General features: G+C 52.4%; 1 protein-coding gene across 1 annotated transcript; it reads left to right on the top strand.

The window, feature by feature from the left end:
* Positions 1 to 2,516: 2,516 nt before the first annotated feature.
* Positions 2,517 to 11,963, top strand: LOC140107133 (cocaine- and amphetamine-regulated transcript protein-like). The gene is made up of 3 exons (XM_072131681.1): positions 2,517 to 2,713; positions 6,623 to 6,706; positions 11,689 to 11,963. The coding sequence occupies exons 1-3, from the start codon at positions 2,579 to 2,581 to the stop codon at positions 11,794 to 11,796; spliced, it is 327 nt and encodes a 108-aa protein (XP_071987782.1). The 5' UTR covers positions 2,517 to 2,578; the 3' UTR covers positions 11,797 to 11,963.
* Positions 11,964 to 17,772: the final 5,809 nt, after the last annotated feature.

Raw genomic sequence — 17,772 nt, forward strand, 5'->3', positions numbered from 1 at the left:
AATACTGCCCCATATGTACATGAATATAAGTACTATAATACTGCCCCCTATGTACAGGAATATAACTACTATAATACTGCCCCCTATGTACAGGAATATAACTACTATAATACTGCCCCCTATGTACAAGAATATAACTACTATAATACCGCCCCCTATGTACAAGAATATAACTACTATAATACTGCCTCCTATGTACAAGAATATAACTACTATAATACTGCCCCCTATGTACAGGAATATATCTACTATAATACTGCCCCCTATGTACAGGGATATAACTACTATAATACTGCCCCCTATGTACAGGAATATAACTACTATAATACTGCCCCCTATGTACAGGAATATAACTACTATAATACAGCCCCCTATGTACAGGAATATAACTACTATAATACTGCCCCCTATGTACAAGAATATAACTACTATAATACTGCCCCCTATGTACAGGAATATAACTACTATAATACTGCCCCCTATGTACAAGAATATAACTACTATAATACTGCCTCCTATGTACAAGAATATAACTACTATAATACTGCCCCCTATGTACAGGAATATAACTACTATAATACTGCCCCTATGTACAAGAATATAACTACTATAATACTGCCCCCTATGTACAGGAATATAACTACTATAATACTGCCCCCTATGTACAAGAATATAACTACTATAATACTGCCCCCTATGTACAGGAATATAACTACTATAATACTGCTCCCTATGTACAGGAATATAACTACTATAATACTGCCCCCTATGTACAAGAATATAACTACTATAATACTGCCTCCTATGTACAGGAATATAACTACTATAATACTGCCCCCTATGTACAAGAATATAACTACTATAATACTGCCCCCTGTGTACAGGAATATAACTACTATAATACTGCCCCCTGTGTACAGGAATATAACTACTATAATACTGCCCCCTGTGTACAGGAATATAACTACTATAATACTGCCCCCTATGTACAGGAATATAACTACTATAATACTGCCCCCTATGTACAAGAATATAACTACTATAATACTGCCCCCTATGTACAAGAATATAACTACTATAATACTGCCCCCTATGTACAAGAATATAACTACTATAATACTGCCCCCTATGTACAGGAATATAACTACTATAATACTGCCCCCTATGTACAAGAATATAACTACTATAATACTGCCCCCTATGTACAGGAATATAACCACTATAATACTGCCCCCTATGTACAGGAATATAACCACTATAATACTGCCCCCTATGTACAAGAATAGAACTACTATAATACTGCCCCCTATGTACAAGAATATAACTACTATAATACTGCCCCCTGTGTACAAGAATATAACTACTATAATACCTCCCCCTATGTACAGGAATATAACTACTATAATACTGCCCCCTATGTACAGGAATATAACCACTATAATACTGCCCCCTATGTACAGGAATATAACCACTATAATACTGCCCCCTATGTACAAGAATATAACCACTATAATACTGCCCCCTATGTACAGGGATATAACTACTATAATACTCCCCCTATGTACAAGAATATAACTACTATAATACTGCTCCCTATGTACAGGAATATAACTACTATAATACTGCCCCCTATGTACAGGAATATAACTACTATAATACTGCTCCCTATGTACAGGAATATAACTACTATAATACTGCCCCCTATGTACAAGAATATAACTACTATAATACTGCCTCCTATGTACAGGAATATAACTACTATAATACTGCCCCCTATTTACAAGAATATAACTACTATAATACTGCCCCCTGTGTACAGGAATATAACTACTATAATACTGCCCCCTGTGTACAGGAATATAACTACTATAATACTGCCCCCTATGTACAGGAATATAACTACTATAATACTGCCCCCTATGTACAGGAATATAACTACTATAATACTGCCCCCTATGTACAAGAATATAACTACTATAATACTGCCCCCTATGTACAAGAATATAACTACTATAATACTGCCCCCTATGTACAAGAATATAACTACTATAATACTGCCCCCTATGTACAGGAATATAACTACTATAATACTGCCCCATATGTACAAGAATATAACTACTATAATACTGCCCCCTATGTACAAGAATATACCTACTATAATACTGCCCCCTATGTACAAGAATATAACTACTATAATACAGCCCCCTATGTACAGGAATATAACTACTATAATACTGCCCCCTATGTACAAGAATATAACTACTATAATACTGCCCCCTATGTACAAGAATATAACTACTATAATACTGCCCCCTATGTACAAGAATATAACTACTATAATACAGCCCCCTATGTACAGGAATATAACTACTATAACTATATACTTAGATACATCTTGTGCTATGACTCCTGGTGTCTTGGGGGGGTTGCGGTTATATTTATCCCGAGTGTTAGTGGAGATGAGGTAAAGTCTCTTGGATTATGTGCGGGGGCCCCTGTCATTAGCACATTAGGGCTGTGGTATAATCTCGGTGCTGGGCAGTGTTGTGGTCAGTGCTGTGCCCGGTGTCCAGGAGTGATGTCTGCCAGGTGCCCGCCACTCGCCCTCACCTTGTGCCTTATCACAGTTCTGACCAGCACCATCACGGAGATGACATCAGCAGAGGCAGCAGACAGCAGCCCGGGGGTCCAGCGATACCAGGAGAAGGATCTGGTGAGTCCCTGTGCCCCCTGACCTGCGACCAACAGTGCATAGCGGGCACACAGCAGGAAACATCTATGTCAGAAGTCCATCCACCCGCCACCGAGCCCGTCCCAGGCACCAACCACCGAGTCCGCCCCAGGCACCAGCCACCGAGCCCGCCCCAGGCACCAGCCACCGAGCCCGCCCCAGGAACCAGCCACGAGCCCATCCCAGGCACCAGCCACCAAGCCCATCCCAAGTTCCTGCCACCAAGCCCTTCCCAAGTACCAGCCACCAAGCCCATCCCAAGTACCAGCCACCGGGCCCGTCTCGAGCACCAGCTACCAAACCCGTCCCAAGTGCCAGCCACCGAGTCCAACCCATGTCACTGAGCCACTGAGCCCAAGTCAGGTACCTTCTATGAGCCCTTCCCAAGAAACAGCCACCAAGCCCATGCCAGGCGACAGCCACCGAACCTGTCCTTGGCACAAGCCACCAAACCCAACCCAAGTACCTTCCATGAGCCCATCCCAAGTTCCAGCCACTGAGTCCGTCCCAGGCACCAGCCACCGAGCCCTTCCCAGGCACCAGCCACTGAGCCCATCCCAAGTTCCTGCCACCGTGCCCATCCCAAGTACCAGCCAAATAGCCCGTCCAAAGTACCAGCCACCGGGCCCGTCTCGAGTACCAGCTACCAAACCCGTTCCAAGTGCCAGCCAAAGACCTTCCAAAGTACCAGCCACCGAGTCCAACCCATGTACCAGCCACCGAGCCCATGCCAGGCAACCGCCACCGAGCCCATGCCAGGCACCAGCCACCTAACCTGCCCCAGGCACCAGCCACCTAGCCCGCCCCATGCACCAGCCACCGAGCCCGCCCCAGGCACCAGCCACTGAGCCCGTCCCAAGTACCAGCCACCAAGCCCGTCCCAAGTACCTTCCAAGAGCATTCCCAAGAAATAGCCACTGAGCCCCTCCCAGGTACCAGCCACCAAACCCAACCCAAGTACCTTCCAAGAGCCCGCCCCAGGCACCAGCCACCTAGCCCGCCCCAGGCACCAGCCACCTAGCCCGCCCCTGGCACCAGCCACCGAGCCCGTCCCAAGTACCAGCCACCAAGCCTGTCCCAAGTACCTTCCAAGAGCATTCCCAAGAAATAGCCACTGAGCCCCTCCCAGGTATCAGCCACCGAGCCTGTCCCAAGCACCAGCCACCAAACCCAACCCAAGTACCTTCCAAGAGCCCGTCCCAAGAAACAGCCACCGAGCCAGTCCCAAGTACCAGGCACCGAGCCCTTCCCAAGTACCAGCCATCGAGCCCGTCCCAAGTACCAGCCACTGAACCCATCCCAAGTACCAGCCACCTAGCCCATCCCAAGTACCAGCCACTTAGCCCATCCCAAGTGCCAGCCACCAAGCCCTTCCCAAGTACCAGCCATCGAGCCAAACCCATGTACCAGCCACTGAGCCCAACTCAGGTGCCTTCCATGAGCCCTTCCCAAGAAACAGCCACCAAGCCCATGCCAGGCACACGCCACCAAACCTGTCCTAGGCACAAGCCACCCAACCCAAGTACCTTCCATGAGCCTGTCCCAAGTACCAGCCACCGAGCCCATCCCAAGTACCAGCCACCAAGCCCAAGCTACAGCCCAGCCCCACCCAGGCACCTTCCATGAGCCCATCCCAAGAAACAGCCACCGAGCCCACCCCAGGCACCAGCCACCGAGCCCGCCCCAGGCACCAGCCACCGAGCCCGCCCCAGGCACCAGCCACCGAGCCCGCCCCAGGCACCAGCCACCGAGGCCGTCCCAAGTAGCAGCCACCTAGCTCGTCTTAAGTAGCAACCACCGAGCCCGTCCCAAGTATCAGCCACCGAGTCCGTTCCAAGTAGCAGCCACCCAGCCCTTCCCAAGTAGCAGCCACCGAGCCCGTCCCAAGTAGCAGCCACCGAGCCTGTCCCAAGTAGCAGCTACCGAGCCCGTGCAAAGTAGCAGCCACCAAGCCCAAACCAAGTATCAGCCACCGAGCCCAACCCAAGTAGAAGCCACCAAGCCCGTCCCAAATAGCAGCTACCAAACCCGTCCCAACCACCAGTCACCGAGTCCGTCCCAACCACCAGTCACCGAGCCTGCCCCAGGCACCAGCCACCGAGCCCGCCCCAGGCACCAGCCACCGAGGCCGTCCCAAGTAGCAGCCACCTAGCTCGTCTTAAGTAGCAACCACCGAGCCCGTCCCAAGTACCAGCCACCGAGTCCGTTCCAAGTAGCAGCCACCCAGCCCTTCCCAAGTAGCAGCCACCGAGCCCGTCCCAAGTAGCAGCCACCGAGCCTGTCCCAAGTAGCAGCTACCAAGCCCGTGCAAAGTAGCAGCCACCAAGCCCAAACCAAGTATCAGCCACCGAACCCAACCCAAGTAGAAGCCACCAAGCCCGTCCCAAATAGCAGCTACCAAACCCGTCCCAAACCACCAGTCACCGAGTCCGTCCCAACCACCAGTCACCGAGCCTGTCCCAAGTACCAGCGACTGAGGCCGTCCCAAGTAAAAGCGACCGAGGCCGTCTTAAGTAGCAGCCACCGAGCCCATCCCAAGTAGCAGCCACGAGCCTGTCCCAAGTACCAGCCACCGAGGCCGTCCCAAGTACCAGCCACCGAAGCCGTCCCAAGTAGCAGCCACCTAGCCCTTTCCAAGTAGCAGCCACCGAGCCCGTGCAAAGTAGCAGCCACCGAGCCCGTGCAAAGTAGCAGCCACCGAGCCCGTGCAAAGTAGCAGCCACCGAGCCCGTGCAAAGTAGCAGCCACCGAGCCCGTGCAAAGTAGCAGCCACCGAGCCCGTGCAAAGTAGCAGCCACCGAGCCCGTGCAAAGTAGCAGCCACCGAGCCCGTGCAAAGTAGCAGCCACCGAGCCCGTGCAAAGTAGCAGCCACCGAGCCCGTGCAAAGTAGCAGCCACCGAGCCCGTGCAAAGTAGCAGCCACCGAGCCCGTGCAAAGTAGCAGCCACCGAGCCCAAACCAAGTAGCAGCCACCAAGCCCAAACCAAGTAGCAGCCACCGAGCCCAACCCAAGTAGCAGCCACCAAGCCCGTCCCAAGTAGCAGCTACCAAACCCGTCCCAAGTACCAGCCACCGAGCCCAACCCAAGTAGCAGCTACCAAACCCGTCCCAAGTACCAGCCACCGAGCCCAACCCAAGTAGCAGCCACTGAACCCAACCCAAGTAGCAGCCACCGAGCCCGTCCCAAGTAGCAGCCACCAAGCCTGTCCCAAGTAGCAGCCACCAAGCCCAACCCAAGTATCAGCCACCAAGCCCAACCCAAGTAGCAGCTACCGAGCCCGTCCCAAGTACCAGCCATCGAGCACATCCCAAGTACCAGCCACTGAACCCAACCCGAGTACCTTAGTTGAACAGTCCCAAGAAACAGCCACTGAGTCCCTTCCAGGTACCAGGCACCGGGCCCGTCCCGATCACCAGCCACCAAACCTAACCCAAGTATCTTCCATGAGCCATTCCAAGAAACAGCCACAAGCCCATCTCAAGTACCAGCCACCAAGTGATTCCCAAGTACCAGCCACTGAGCCCGTCCCAGGTACCAACCACTGAACTCAACCCGAGTACCTTCCATGAGCTGTCCCAAGAAACAGCCACTGAGCCCCTCCCAAGTACTAGCCACCGAGCCTGCCCCAGTATAAGGGGTGGTTTATTACTATGTGGTTTAGTACTATGGGGTTCGAGGCTTATTTATGGAATGGTGTATCATGTATTATGAGGGGCAAGGCTTATAAAAAGGGGTGGTGTATCATGTGCTATGGGGTCCGAGGCTTATTAAAGGGGTGGTGTATCATGTGCTATGGGGTCCGAGGATTATTAAAGGGGTGGTGTATCATGTGCTATGGGGTCCGAGGATTATTAAAGGGGTGGTGTATCACGTGGCTTCCTCTGTTTCAGCTTCTGGAGCTGCAGGACGTTCTGTATAAACTACAATCTAAACGTGGTCAAGGCTGGGAGGGAAAGTTCCTCCAGGTACCTAAGGTAAGTACTAACAGCAGCACAGAGGATTTCAGGAAAAGAGTATGTTGATCTTGGGTGATACAGACTGGGCCAGGCATAGTGTAAAGAAGCCAGTCAACAGCCGAGAACTTCAGTAGAAGGGCGCGGTGACCGGGCAAAAGACTGAAATTAACACGAGGAATGTGCGGAAACTGGGAGGTCACAGGGTTAGATCCAGAAGGAGCGCAGAGTATTTCAGGAGAGGAGTGTGCTGCACATGCAGGAGTTACATAGTGCAAGGTGCAGGGTCCGCAGCAGCACAGAGTATTTCAGGAGAGGAGCGTGCTGCTCATGCAGGAGTTACATAGTGCAAGGTGCGGGGTCCACAGCAGCGCAGAGTATTTCAGGAGAGGAGCGTGCTGGTCATGCAGGAGTTACATAGTGCAAGTTGCGGGGTCCACAGCAGCGCAGAGTATTTCAGGAGAGGAGCGTGCTGGTCATGCAGGAGTTACATAGTGCAAGGTGCGGGGTCCGCAGCAGCACAGAGTATTTCAGGAGAGGAGCGTGCTGGTCATGCAGGAGTTACATAGTGCAAGGTGCGGGGTCCGCAGCAGCGCAGAGTATTTCAGGAGAGGAGCGTGCTGGTCATGCAGGAGTTACATAGTGCAAGGTGCGGGGTCCGCAGCAGCACAGAGTATTTCAGGAGAGGAGTGTGCTGGTCATGCAGGAGTTACATAGTGCAAGGTGCGGGGTCCGCAGCAGCACAGAGTATTTCAGGAGAGGAGCGTGCTGGTCATGCAGGAGTTACATAGTGCAAGGTGCGGGGTCGGCAGCAGCACAGAGTATTTCAGGAGAGGAGCGTGCTGGTCATGCAGGAGTTACATAGTGCAGGGTGCGGGTCCGCAGCAGCACAGAGTATTTCAGGAGAGGAGCGTGCTGGTCATGCAGGAGTTACATAGTGCAAGGTGCAGGACCTGCAGCAGCACAGACTATTTCAGGAGAGGAGCGTGCTGGTCATGCAGGAGTTACATAGTGCAGGGTGCGGGTCCGCAGCAGCACAGAGTATTTCAGGAGAGGAGCGTGCTGGTCATGCAGGAGTTACATAGTGCAAGGTGCAGGACCTGCAGCAGCACAGACTATTTCAGGAGAGGAGCGTGCTGGTCATGCAGGAGTTACATAGTGCAGGGTGCGGGTCCGCAGCAGCACAGAGTATTTCAGGAGAGGAGCGTGCTGGTCATGCAGGAGTTACATAGTGCAAGGTGCGGGGTCCGCAGCAGCACAGAGTATTTCAGGAGAGGAGCGTGCTGGTCATGCAGGAGTTACATAGTGCAAGGTGCGGGGTCCGCAGCAGCACAGAGTATTTCAGGAGAGGAGCGTGCTGGTCATGCAGGAGTTACATAGTGCAAGGTGCGGGGTCCGCAGCAGCACAGAGTATTTCAGGAGAGGAGCGTGCTGGTCATGCAGGAGTTACATAGTGCAAGGTGCGGGGTCCGCAGCAGCACAGAGTATTTCAGGAGAGGAGCGTGCTGGTCATGCAGGAGTTACATAGTGCAAGGTGCGGGGTCCGCAGCAGCACAGAGTATTTCAGGAGAGGAGCGTGCTGCACATGCAGGAGTTACATAGTGCAAGGTGCGGGGTCCGCAGCAGCACAGAGTATTTCAGGAGAGGAGCGTGCTGCTCATGCAGGAGTTACATAGTGCAAGGTGCGGGACCTGCAGCAGCACAGAGTATTTCAGGAGAGGAGCGTGCTGGTCATGCAGGAGTTACATAGTGCAAGGTGCGGGGTCCGCAGCAGCACAGAGTATTTCAGGAGAGGAGTGTGCTGGTCATGCAGGAGTTACATAGTGCAAGGTGCGGGGTCCGCAGCAGCACAGAGTATTTCAGGAGAGGAGCGTGCTGGTCATGCAGGAGTTACATAGTGCAAGGTGCGGGGTCCGCAGCAGCACAGAGTATTTCAGGAGAGGAGTGTGCTGGTGATGCAGGAGTTACATAGTGCAAGGTGCGGGGTCCGCAGCAGCACAGAGTATTTCAGGAGAGGAGCGTGCTGGTCATGCAGGAGTTACATAGTGCAAGGTGCGGGGTCCGCAGCAGCACAGAGTATTTCAGGAGAGGAGCGTGCTGGTCATGCAGGAGTTACATAGTGCAAGGTGCGGGGTCCGCAGCAGCACAGAGTATTTCAGGAGAGGAGCGTGCTGGTCATGCAGGAGTTACATAGTGCAAGGTGCGGGGTCCGCAGCAGCACAGAGTATTTCAGGAGAGGAGCGTGCTGGTCATGCAGGAGTTACATAGTGCAAGGTGCGGGGTCCGCAGCAGCACAGAGTATTTCAGGAGAGGAGCGTGCTGCACATGCAGGAGTTACATAGTGCAAGGTGCGGGGTCCGCAGCAGCACAGAGTATTTCAGGAGAGGAGCGTGCTGCTCATGCAGGAGTTACATAGTGCAAGGTGCGGGACCTGCAGCAGCACAGAGTATTTCAGGAGAGGAGCGTGCTGGTCATGCAGGAGTTACATAGTGCAAGGTGCGGGGTCCGCAGCAGCACAGAGTATTTCAGGAGAGGAGTGTGCTGGTCATGCAGGAGTTACATAGTGCAAGGTGCGGGGTCCGCAGCAGCACAGAGTATTTCAGGAGAGGAGCGTGCTGGTGATGCAGGAGTTACATAGTGCAAGGTGCGGGGTCCGCAGCAGCACAGAGTATTTCAGGAGAGGAGCGTGCTGGTCATGCAGGAGTTACATAGTGCAAGGTGCGGGGTCCGCAGCAGCACAGAGTATTTCAGGAGAGGAGTGTGCTGGTGATGCAGGAGTTACATAGTGCAAGGTGTGGGGTCCGCAGCAGCACAGAGTATTTCAGGAGAGGAGCGTGCTGGTCATGCAGGAGTTACATAGTGCAAGGTGCGGGGTCCGCAGCAGCACAGAGTATTTCAGGAGAGGAGTGTGCTGGTGATGCAGGAGTTACATAGTGCAAGGTGCGGGGTCCGCAGCAGCACAGAGTATTTCAGGAGAGGAGTGTGCTGGTGATGCAGGAGTTACATAGTGCAAGGTGCGGGGTCCGCAGCAGCACAGAGTATTTCAGGAGAGGAGTGTGCTGGTCATGCAGGAGTTACATAGTGCAAGGTGCGGGGTCCGCAGCAGCACAGAGTATTTCAGGAGAGGAGCGTGCTGCACATGCAGGAGTTACATAGTGCAGGGTGCGGGTCCGCAGCAGCACAGAGTATTTCAGGAGAGGAGCGTGCTGGTCATGCAGGAGTTACATAGTGCAAGGTGCGGGGTCCGCAGCAGCACAGAGTATTTCAGGAGAGGAGCGTGCTGGTCATGCAGGAGTTACATAGTGCAAGGTGCGGGGTCCGCAGCAGCACAGAGTATTTCAGGAGAGGAGCGTGCTGGTCATGCAGGAGTTACATAGTGCAAGGTGCGGGGTCCGCAGCAGCACAGAGTATTTCAGGAGAGGAGCGTGCTGGTCATGCAGGAGTTACATAGTGCAAGGTGCGGGGTCCGCAGCAGCACAGAGTATTTCAGGAGAGGAGCGTGCTGGTCATGCAGGAGTTACATAGTGCAAGGTGCGGGACCTGCAGCAGCACAGAGTATTTCAGGAGAGGAGTGTGCTGGTCATGCAGGAGTTACATAGTGCAAGGTGCGGGGTCCGCAGCAGCACAGAGTATTTCAGGAGAGGAGCGTGCTGCACATGCAGGAGTTACATAGTGCAGGGTGCGGGTCCGCAGCAGCACAGAGTATTTCAGGAGAGGAGCGTGCTGGTCATGCAGGAGTTACATAGTGCAAGGTGCGGGGTCCGCAGCAGCACAGAGTATTTCAGGAGAGGAGCGTGCTGGTCATGCAGGAGTTACATAGTGCAAGGTGCGGGGTCCGCAGCAGCACAGAGTATTTCAGGAGAGGAGCGTGCTGGTCATGCAGGAGTTACATAGTGCAAGGTGCGGGGTCCGCAGCAGCACAGAGTATTTCAGGAGAGGAGTGTGCTGGTCATGCAGGAGTTACATAGTGCAAGGTGCGGGGTCCGCAGCAGCACAGAGTATTTCAGGAGAGGAGCGTGCTGGTCATGCAGGAGTTACATAGTGCAAGGTGCGGGGTCCGCAGCAGCACAGAGTATTTCAGGAGAGGAGTGTGCTGGTCATGCAGGAGTTACATAGTGCAAGGTGCGGGGTCCGCAGCAGCACAGAGTATTTCAGGAGAGGAGCGTGCTGGTGATGCAGGAGTTACATAGTGCAAGGTGCGGGGTCCGCAGCAGCACAGAGTATTTCAGGAGAGGAGTGTGCTGGTCATGCAGGAGTTACATAGTGCAAGGTGCGGGGTCCGCAGCAGCACAGAGTATTTCAGGAGAGGAGTGTGCTGGTCATGCAGGAGTTACATAGTGCAAGGTGCGGGGTCCGCAGCAGCACAGAGTATTTCAGGAGAGGAGCGTGCTGGTCATGCAGGAGTTACATAGTGCAAGGTGCGGGGTCCGCAGCAGCACAGAGTATTTCAGGAGAGGAGCGTGCTGCACATGCAGGAGTTACATAGTGCAGGGTGCGGGTCCGCAGCAGCACAGAGTATTTCAGGAGAGGAGCGTGCTGGTCATGCAGGAGTTACATAGTGCAAGGTGCGGGGTCCGCAGCAGCACAGAGTATTTCAGGAGAGGAGCGTGCTGGTCATGCAGGAGTTACATAGTGCAAGGTGCGGGGTCCGCAGCAGCACAGAGTATTTCAGGAGAGGAGTGTGCTGGTCATGCAGGAGTTACATAGTGCAAGGTGCGGGGTCCGCAGCAGCACAGAGTATTTCAGGAGAGGAGCGTGCTGGTGATGCAGGAGTTACATAGTGCAAGGTGCGGGGTCCGCAGCAGCGCAGAGTATTTCAGGAGAGGAGCGTGCTGGTCATGCAGGAGTTACATAGTGCAAGGTGCGGGGTCCGCAGCAGCACAGAGTATTTCAGGAGAGGAGTGTGCTGCACATGCAGGAGTTACATAGTGCAAGGTGCGGGGTCCGCAGCAGCACAGAGTATTTCAGGAGAAGGCCTGATCTTGTTGTCTCTTCCTCTGCAGTGCATGATGGGAGAAGCGTGTGCGGTGAAGCGCGGCGCCCGCATAGGAAAGCTGTGTGACTGCCCGCAGCGCAGCACCTGCAGCTACTTCTTCCTGAGATGTCTGTGAGCCGCCCCCTCCCCTCGTGACGTGACACAGGAGTCACGACCTGTGCCTGATGCCGGGGGGCGCATTAACGCTTATCTCCTGCTCCAGCGTCCGCCGCACTCATCGCCAGATCATCTCCCTGCAGCCGCTGGATATAATCCCCCGCTATGTCATCACAGAGGAGCGATAAGGAATAAATGTTTTATATATAATGATAAAGTGTCCGACTCCATCTAATCCGTCACAACAACAACATCCGCAGCGGAGAGAAGGGATCATCACACGGATCACTGATATCTCCTGACAGCAAGCAGAGGTCTATCAACTCCCCTTATATTAGGATAAGGGGTGTCAGTACGTGACATCACAGTCAGGGGTCCTCACAGGTGACACAAAGATCACATGACCAGAGAGACCTGACCCGCTGCAGGCAGCAGGACACCTGCGCAGGGCCCGGACACCCGATTTCCGCTATTTGGCTTTTTTTAGTGTTAAGAGTGTAGAACCAAAGAGCAAACAGCCCTGAGTCCAGCACGATGCGCTGGGAGCTAAAATAACTTCTTTTATTTTCCAAAGCAGCGCGTTCTCTGCGCTGGATTCGGGTCTGGCCGGGATTTATTAAGGCAGTTCCTCCGAAATCCACCAGGTGTCGCTGCTGCGCTGAAGAGCATCGGTACGCACTGGAATACACCGGCTCGGGCTGAGTGAAGGTAAGTGCAGGCTCCGTGACACATTTTTTTTTTAAAATGCGGCGGTTTTTCTGAATCCGCTGGGTTTTCGTTCGGCCACGCCCCAACCCCCCCCCCCGGTTTCCGTCGCGTGCATGCCAGAGCGATGCGGCACAAACCGATCGCGTGCGCCAAAATCCCGGGGCAATTAAGGGGAAATCGGCGCAAATCGGAAATATTCGGGTAACATGTCGGGAAAACGTGAATCGGGCCCTTAGTAAATGACCCCCAATGTATCAACATAAGCAATGCCCTTTATATAGTTTTGTATATCTCTCTATATAGAATAATATATTGGCATAAACTATCAAATTACTAAAGTCAGATCCACATGAAAAAATGATAAATGACAAGTTTATCAGTAACATAAAATGACGTCTTGTCTAGCGTTTAGTAGTTTCCTCTGGTGGTCACCTCCTGTAACTGGGCGATTAACCCTTTCAATCGCTTGCCATGTGAGCCCTGTACAATCTTTCTTATGAAGATCCCTAAGGTGGCGTGAGACGGCAGATACACTGAATGAGTTACTGGTAATGTCAGACATGAGGTGCGTGAGATAACATATATACGACATGGGTGCTATTGCAGTTAATGGCAGATATCACTGGGTGTTGTTGTCCCGTATTGCCCTGTGTGATGTATGAACACATCTTACAGACACGGGGTGCACACTTATGGTCGCCCGGATATGCAAGCTAAGGAGGGATTTTGTCAACTTTATTCTGATATATAGAATTCGAGATAATTGATCTCCTAGAGTGGGAGGACTTTTAGGAATTCATGTACACTGTAAAGCAATGTATAATACTCCCCTCAGTTCATCTCATTGCTCTTCCCCTTGTTGCCCTCCTGCTCACTATGTTATGTGTTTTATTTTATATTTGATACAATGGGGGTCATTTACTAAGGGCCTGATTTGCGTTTTCCCGACGTGTTACCCGAATATTTCCGATTTGCACCGGTTTCCCCTGTATTGCCCCGGGATTTTGGCGCACGCGGTCGGATTGTGGTGCATCGGCGCTGGCATGCACGCAACGGAAATAGGGGGGGGCGTGGCCAAGCGAAAACCCGACGGATTCGGAAAAGCCGCCGCATTTAAAAAAAAAAAAACCGGTCGCGGTGCTTGCGCTTACCTTCACTCAGCCACTGCGTTCCGATGCTTTTCAGCGCAGCAACGCCACCTGGTGGACATCGGAGGAACTACCTTAATGAATCACGGCCGGACCAGAATCCACCGCAGAGAACTAAGGTGACTTAGTGTCTGCATGTGACATCGTTGAGCCTTCACAGTTCAGTAACAAATGTATCGTCACCAACAGGACGCCTCTGAAAGTCTCTGGACTAGATTAACGGGAACCTGTCACCACATTTTTACTTATGCAGCTGCTGGCAGGTTCCCATAGAACCCTAGTAACTACCTGACACTCCCTTCTTTTAGCTAAAAGTGGTTCCCCTCAGACTCCTATATATTCAACTTTATAATTTTACTTGCTATTCAAGGATGTCTACAGCAAGTCAATGTCATGTGACCAGGGTGACATCATTGCAGGTCCTTTAGCCTCCTAAAATTAACATACTGTACACCAAGCATATAACTCCTAATATCACAGCTGCCTACATGGAGAGGAGCAGATGCCCATGCAGACTGCTGGGATTATTTATGTGGTCAGATATGTGCATGGGGTACAGTTTGCTAATGTTAAGAGGCTAAAGGACCTGTAATGATGTCATCCAGGTCACATGACATTAGGTGATAGTATCTGGATCTGTAGTATTAGGGGCTGGAGGTCCTGGCCGGTGAGTGATAGTATCTGGATCTGTAGTATGAGGAGCTGGAGGTCCTGGCAGGTGGTGATAGTATCTGGATCTGTAGTATTAGGGGCTGGAGGTCCTGGAAGGTGGTGATAGTATCTGGATCTGTAGTATTAGGGGCTGGAGGTCCTGGCAGGTGGTGATAGTATCTGTAGTATTAGGGGCTGGAGGTCCTGGCAGGTGGTGATAGTATCTGGATCTATAGTATTAGGGGCTGGAGGTCCTGGCAGGTGGTGATAGTATCTGGATCTGTAGTATTAGGGGCTGGAGGTCCTGGCAGGTGGTGATAGTATCTGGATCTGTAGTATTAGGGGCTGGAGGTCCTGGCAGGTGATGATAGTATCTGGATCTGTAGTATTAGGGGCTGTAGGTCCTGGCAGGTGGTGATAGTATCTGTAGAATTAGGGGCTGGAGGTCCTGGCAGGTGGGTGATAGTATCTGGATCTGTAGTACTAGGGTCTGGAGGTCCTGGCAGGTGGTGATAGTATCTGGATCTGTAGTATTAGGGGCTGGAGGTCCTGGCAGGTGGTGATAGTATCTGGATCTGTAGTACTAGGGGCTGGAGGTCCTGGCAGGTGGTGATAGTATCTGGATCTGTAGTATTAGGGGCTGGAGGTCCTGGCAGGTGGTGATAGTATCTGGATCTGTAGTATTAGGGGCTGGAGGTCCTGGCAGGTGGTGATAGTATCTGGATCTGTAGTATTAGGGGCTGGAGGTCCTGGCAGGTGATGATAGTATCTGGATCTGTAGTATTAGGGGCTGGAGGTCCTGGCAGGTGGTGATAGTATCTGGGTCTGTAGTATTAGGGGCTGGAGGTCCTGGCAGGTGATGATAGTATCTGGATCTGTAGTACTAGGGGCTGGAGGTCCTGGCAGGTGGTGATAGTATCTGGATCTGTAGTATTAGGGGCTGGAGGTCCTGGCAGGTGGTGATAGTATCTGGATCTGTAGTATTAGGAGCTGGAGGTCCTGGCAGGTGGTGATAGTATCTGGATCTGTAGTGTTAGGGGCTGGAGGTCCTGGCAGGTGAGTGATAGTATCTGGATCTGTAGTATTAGGGGCTGGAGGTCCTGGCAGGTGGTGATAGTATCTGGATCTGTAGTATTAGGGGCTGGAGGTTCTGGCAGGTGGTGATAGTATCTGGATCTGTAGTATTAGGGGCTTGAGGTCCTGGCAGGTGGTGATAGTATCTGGATCTGTAGTATTAGGGGCTGGGGGTCCTGGCAGGTGGTGATAGTATCTGGATCTGTAGTATTAGGGGCTGGAGGTCCTGGCAGGTGGTGATAGTATCTGGATCTGTAGTATTAGGGGCTGGAGGTCCTGGCAGGTGGTGATAGTATCTGGATCTGTAGTATTAGGAGCTGGAGGTCCTGGCAGGTGGTGATAGTATCTGGATCTGTAGTATTAGGAGCTGGAGGTCCTGGCAGGTGGTGATAGTATCTGGATCTGTAGTATTAGGGGCTGGAGGTCCTGGCAGGTGGTGATAGTATCTGGATCTGTAGTATTAGGGGCTGGAGGTCCTGGCAGGTGGTGATAGTATCTGGATCTGTAGTATTAGGGGCTGGAGGTCCTGGCAGGTGGGAATAGTATCTGGATCTGTAGTATTAGGGGCTGGGGGTCCTGGCAGGTGGGGATAGTATCTGGATCTGTAGTATTAGGGGCTGGAGGTCCTGGCAGGTGGTGATAGTATCTGGATCTGTAGTATTAGGGGCCGGAGGTCCTGGCAGGTGGTGATAGTCTCTGGATCTGTAGTATTTGGGGCTGGAGGTCCTGGCAGGTGGTGATAGTATCTGGATCTGTAGTATTAGGGGCTGGAGGTCCTGGCAGGTGGTGATAGTATCTGTAGTATTAGGGGCTGGAGGTCCTGGCAGGTGGGTGATAGTATCTGGATCTGTAGTATTAGGGGCCGGAGGTCCTGGCAGGTGGTGATAGTATCTGGATCTGTAGTATTAGGGGCCGGAGGTCCTGGCAGGTGGTGATAGTATCTGGATCTGTAGTATTAGGGGCTGGAGGTCCTGGCAGGTGGTGATAGTATCTGGATCTGTAGTATTAGGGGCTGGGGGTCCTGGCAGGTGGTGATAGTATCTGGATCTGTAGTATTAGGGGCTGGAGGTCCTGGCAGGTGGTGATAGTATCTGTAGTATTAGGGGCTGGGGGTCCTGGCAGGTGGTGATAGTATCTGGATCTGTAGTATTAGGGGCTGGAGGTCCTGGCAGGTGGTGATAGTATCTGGATCTGTAGTATTAGGGGCTGGAGGTCCTGGCAGGTGGTGATAGTATCTGGGTCTGTAGTATTAGGGGCTGGAGGTCCTGGCAGGTGATGATAGTATCTGGATCTGTAGTATTAGGGGCTGGAGGTCCTGGCAGGTGGTGATAGTATCTGGATCTGTAGTATTAGGAGCTGGAGGTCCTGGCAGGTGGTGATAGTATCTGGATCTGTAGTATTAGGAGCTGGAGGTCCTGGCAGGTGGTGATAGTATCTGGATCTGTAGTATTAGGGGCTGGAGGTCCTGGCAGGTGGTGATAGTATCTGGATCTGTAGTATTAGGGGCTGGAGGTCCTGGCAGGTGGTGATAGTATCTGGATCTGTAGTATTAGGGGCTGGAGGTCCTGGCAGGTGGGAATAGTATCTGGATCTGTAGTATTAGGGGCTGGGGGTCCTGGCAGGTGGGGATAGTATCTGGATCTGTAGTATTAGGGGCTGGAGGTCCTGGCAGGTGGTGATAGTATCTGGATCTGTAGTATTAGGGGCCGGAGGTCCTGGCAGGTGGTGATAGTCTCTGGATCTGTAGTATTTGGGGCTGGAGGTCCTGGCAGGTGGTGATAGTATCTGGATCTGTAGTATTAGGGGCTGGAGGTCCTGGCAGGTGGTGATAGTATCTGTAGTATTAGGGGCTGGAGGTCCTGGCAGGTGGGTGATAGTATCTGGATCTGTAGTATTAGGGGCCGGAGGTCCTGGCAGGTGGTGATAGTATCTGGATCTGTAGTATTAGGGGCCGGAGGTCCTGGCAGGTGGTGATAGTATCTGGATCTGTAGTATTAGGGGCTGGAGGTCCTGGCAGGTGGTGATAGTATCTGGATCTGTAGTATTAGGGGCTGGAGGTCCTGGCAGGGGATGATAGTATCTGGATCTGTAGTATTAGGGGCTAGAGGTCCTGGCAGGTGGTGATAGTATCTGGATCTGTAGTATTAGGGGCTGGAGGTCCTGGCAGGTGGTGATAGTATCTGGATCTGTAGTATTAGGGGCTGGAGGTCCTGGCAGGTGAGTGATAGTATCTGGATCTGTAGTATTAGGAGCTGGAGGTCCTGGCAGGTGGTGATAGTATCTGGATCTGTAGTATTAGGGGCTGGAGGTCCTGGCAGGTGGGTGATAGTATCTGGATCTGTAGTATTAGGAGCTGGAGGTCCTGGCAGGTGATGGTAGTATCTGGATCTGTAGTGTTAGGGGCTGGAGGTCCT

Source organism: Engystomops pustulosus, unplaced genomic scaffold (assembly GCF_040894005.1).
Source record: "Engystomops pustulosus unplaced genomic scaffold, aEngPut4.maternal MAT_SCAFFOLD_119, whole genome shotgun sequence".
In the NCBI taxonomy this organism is placed as follows: domain Eukaryota; kingdom Metazoa; phylum Chordata; class Amphibia; order Anura; family Leptodactylidae; genus Engystomops; species Engystomops pustulosus.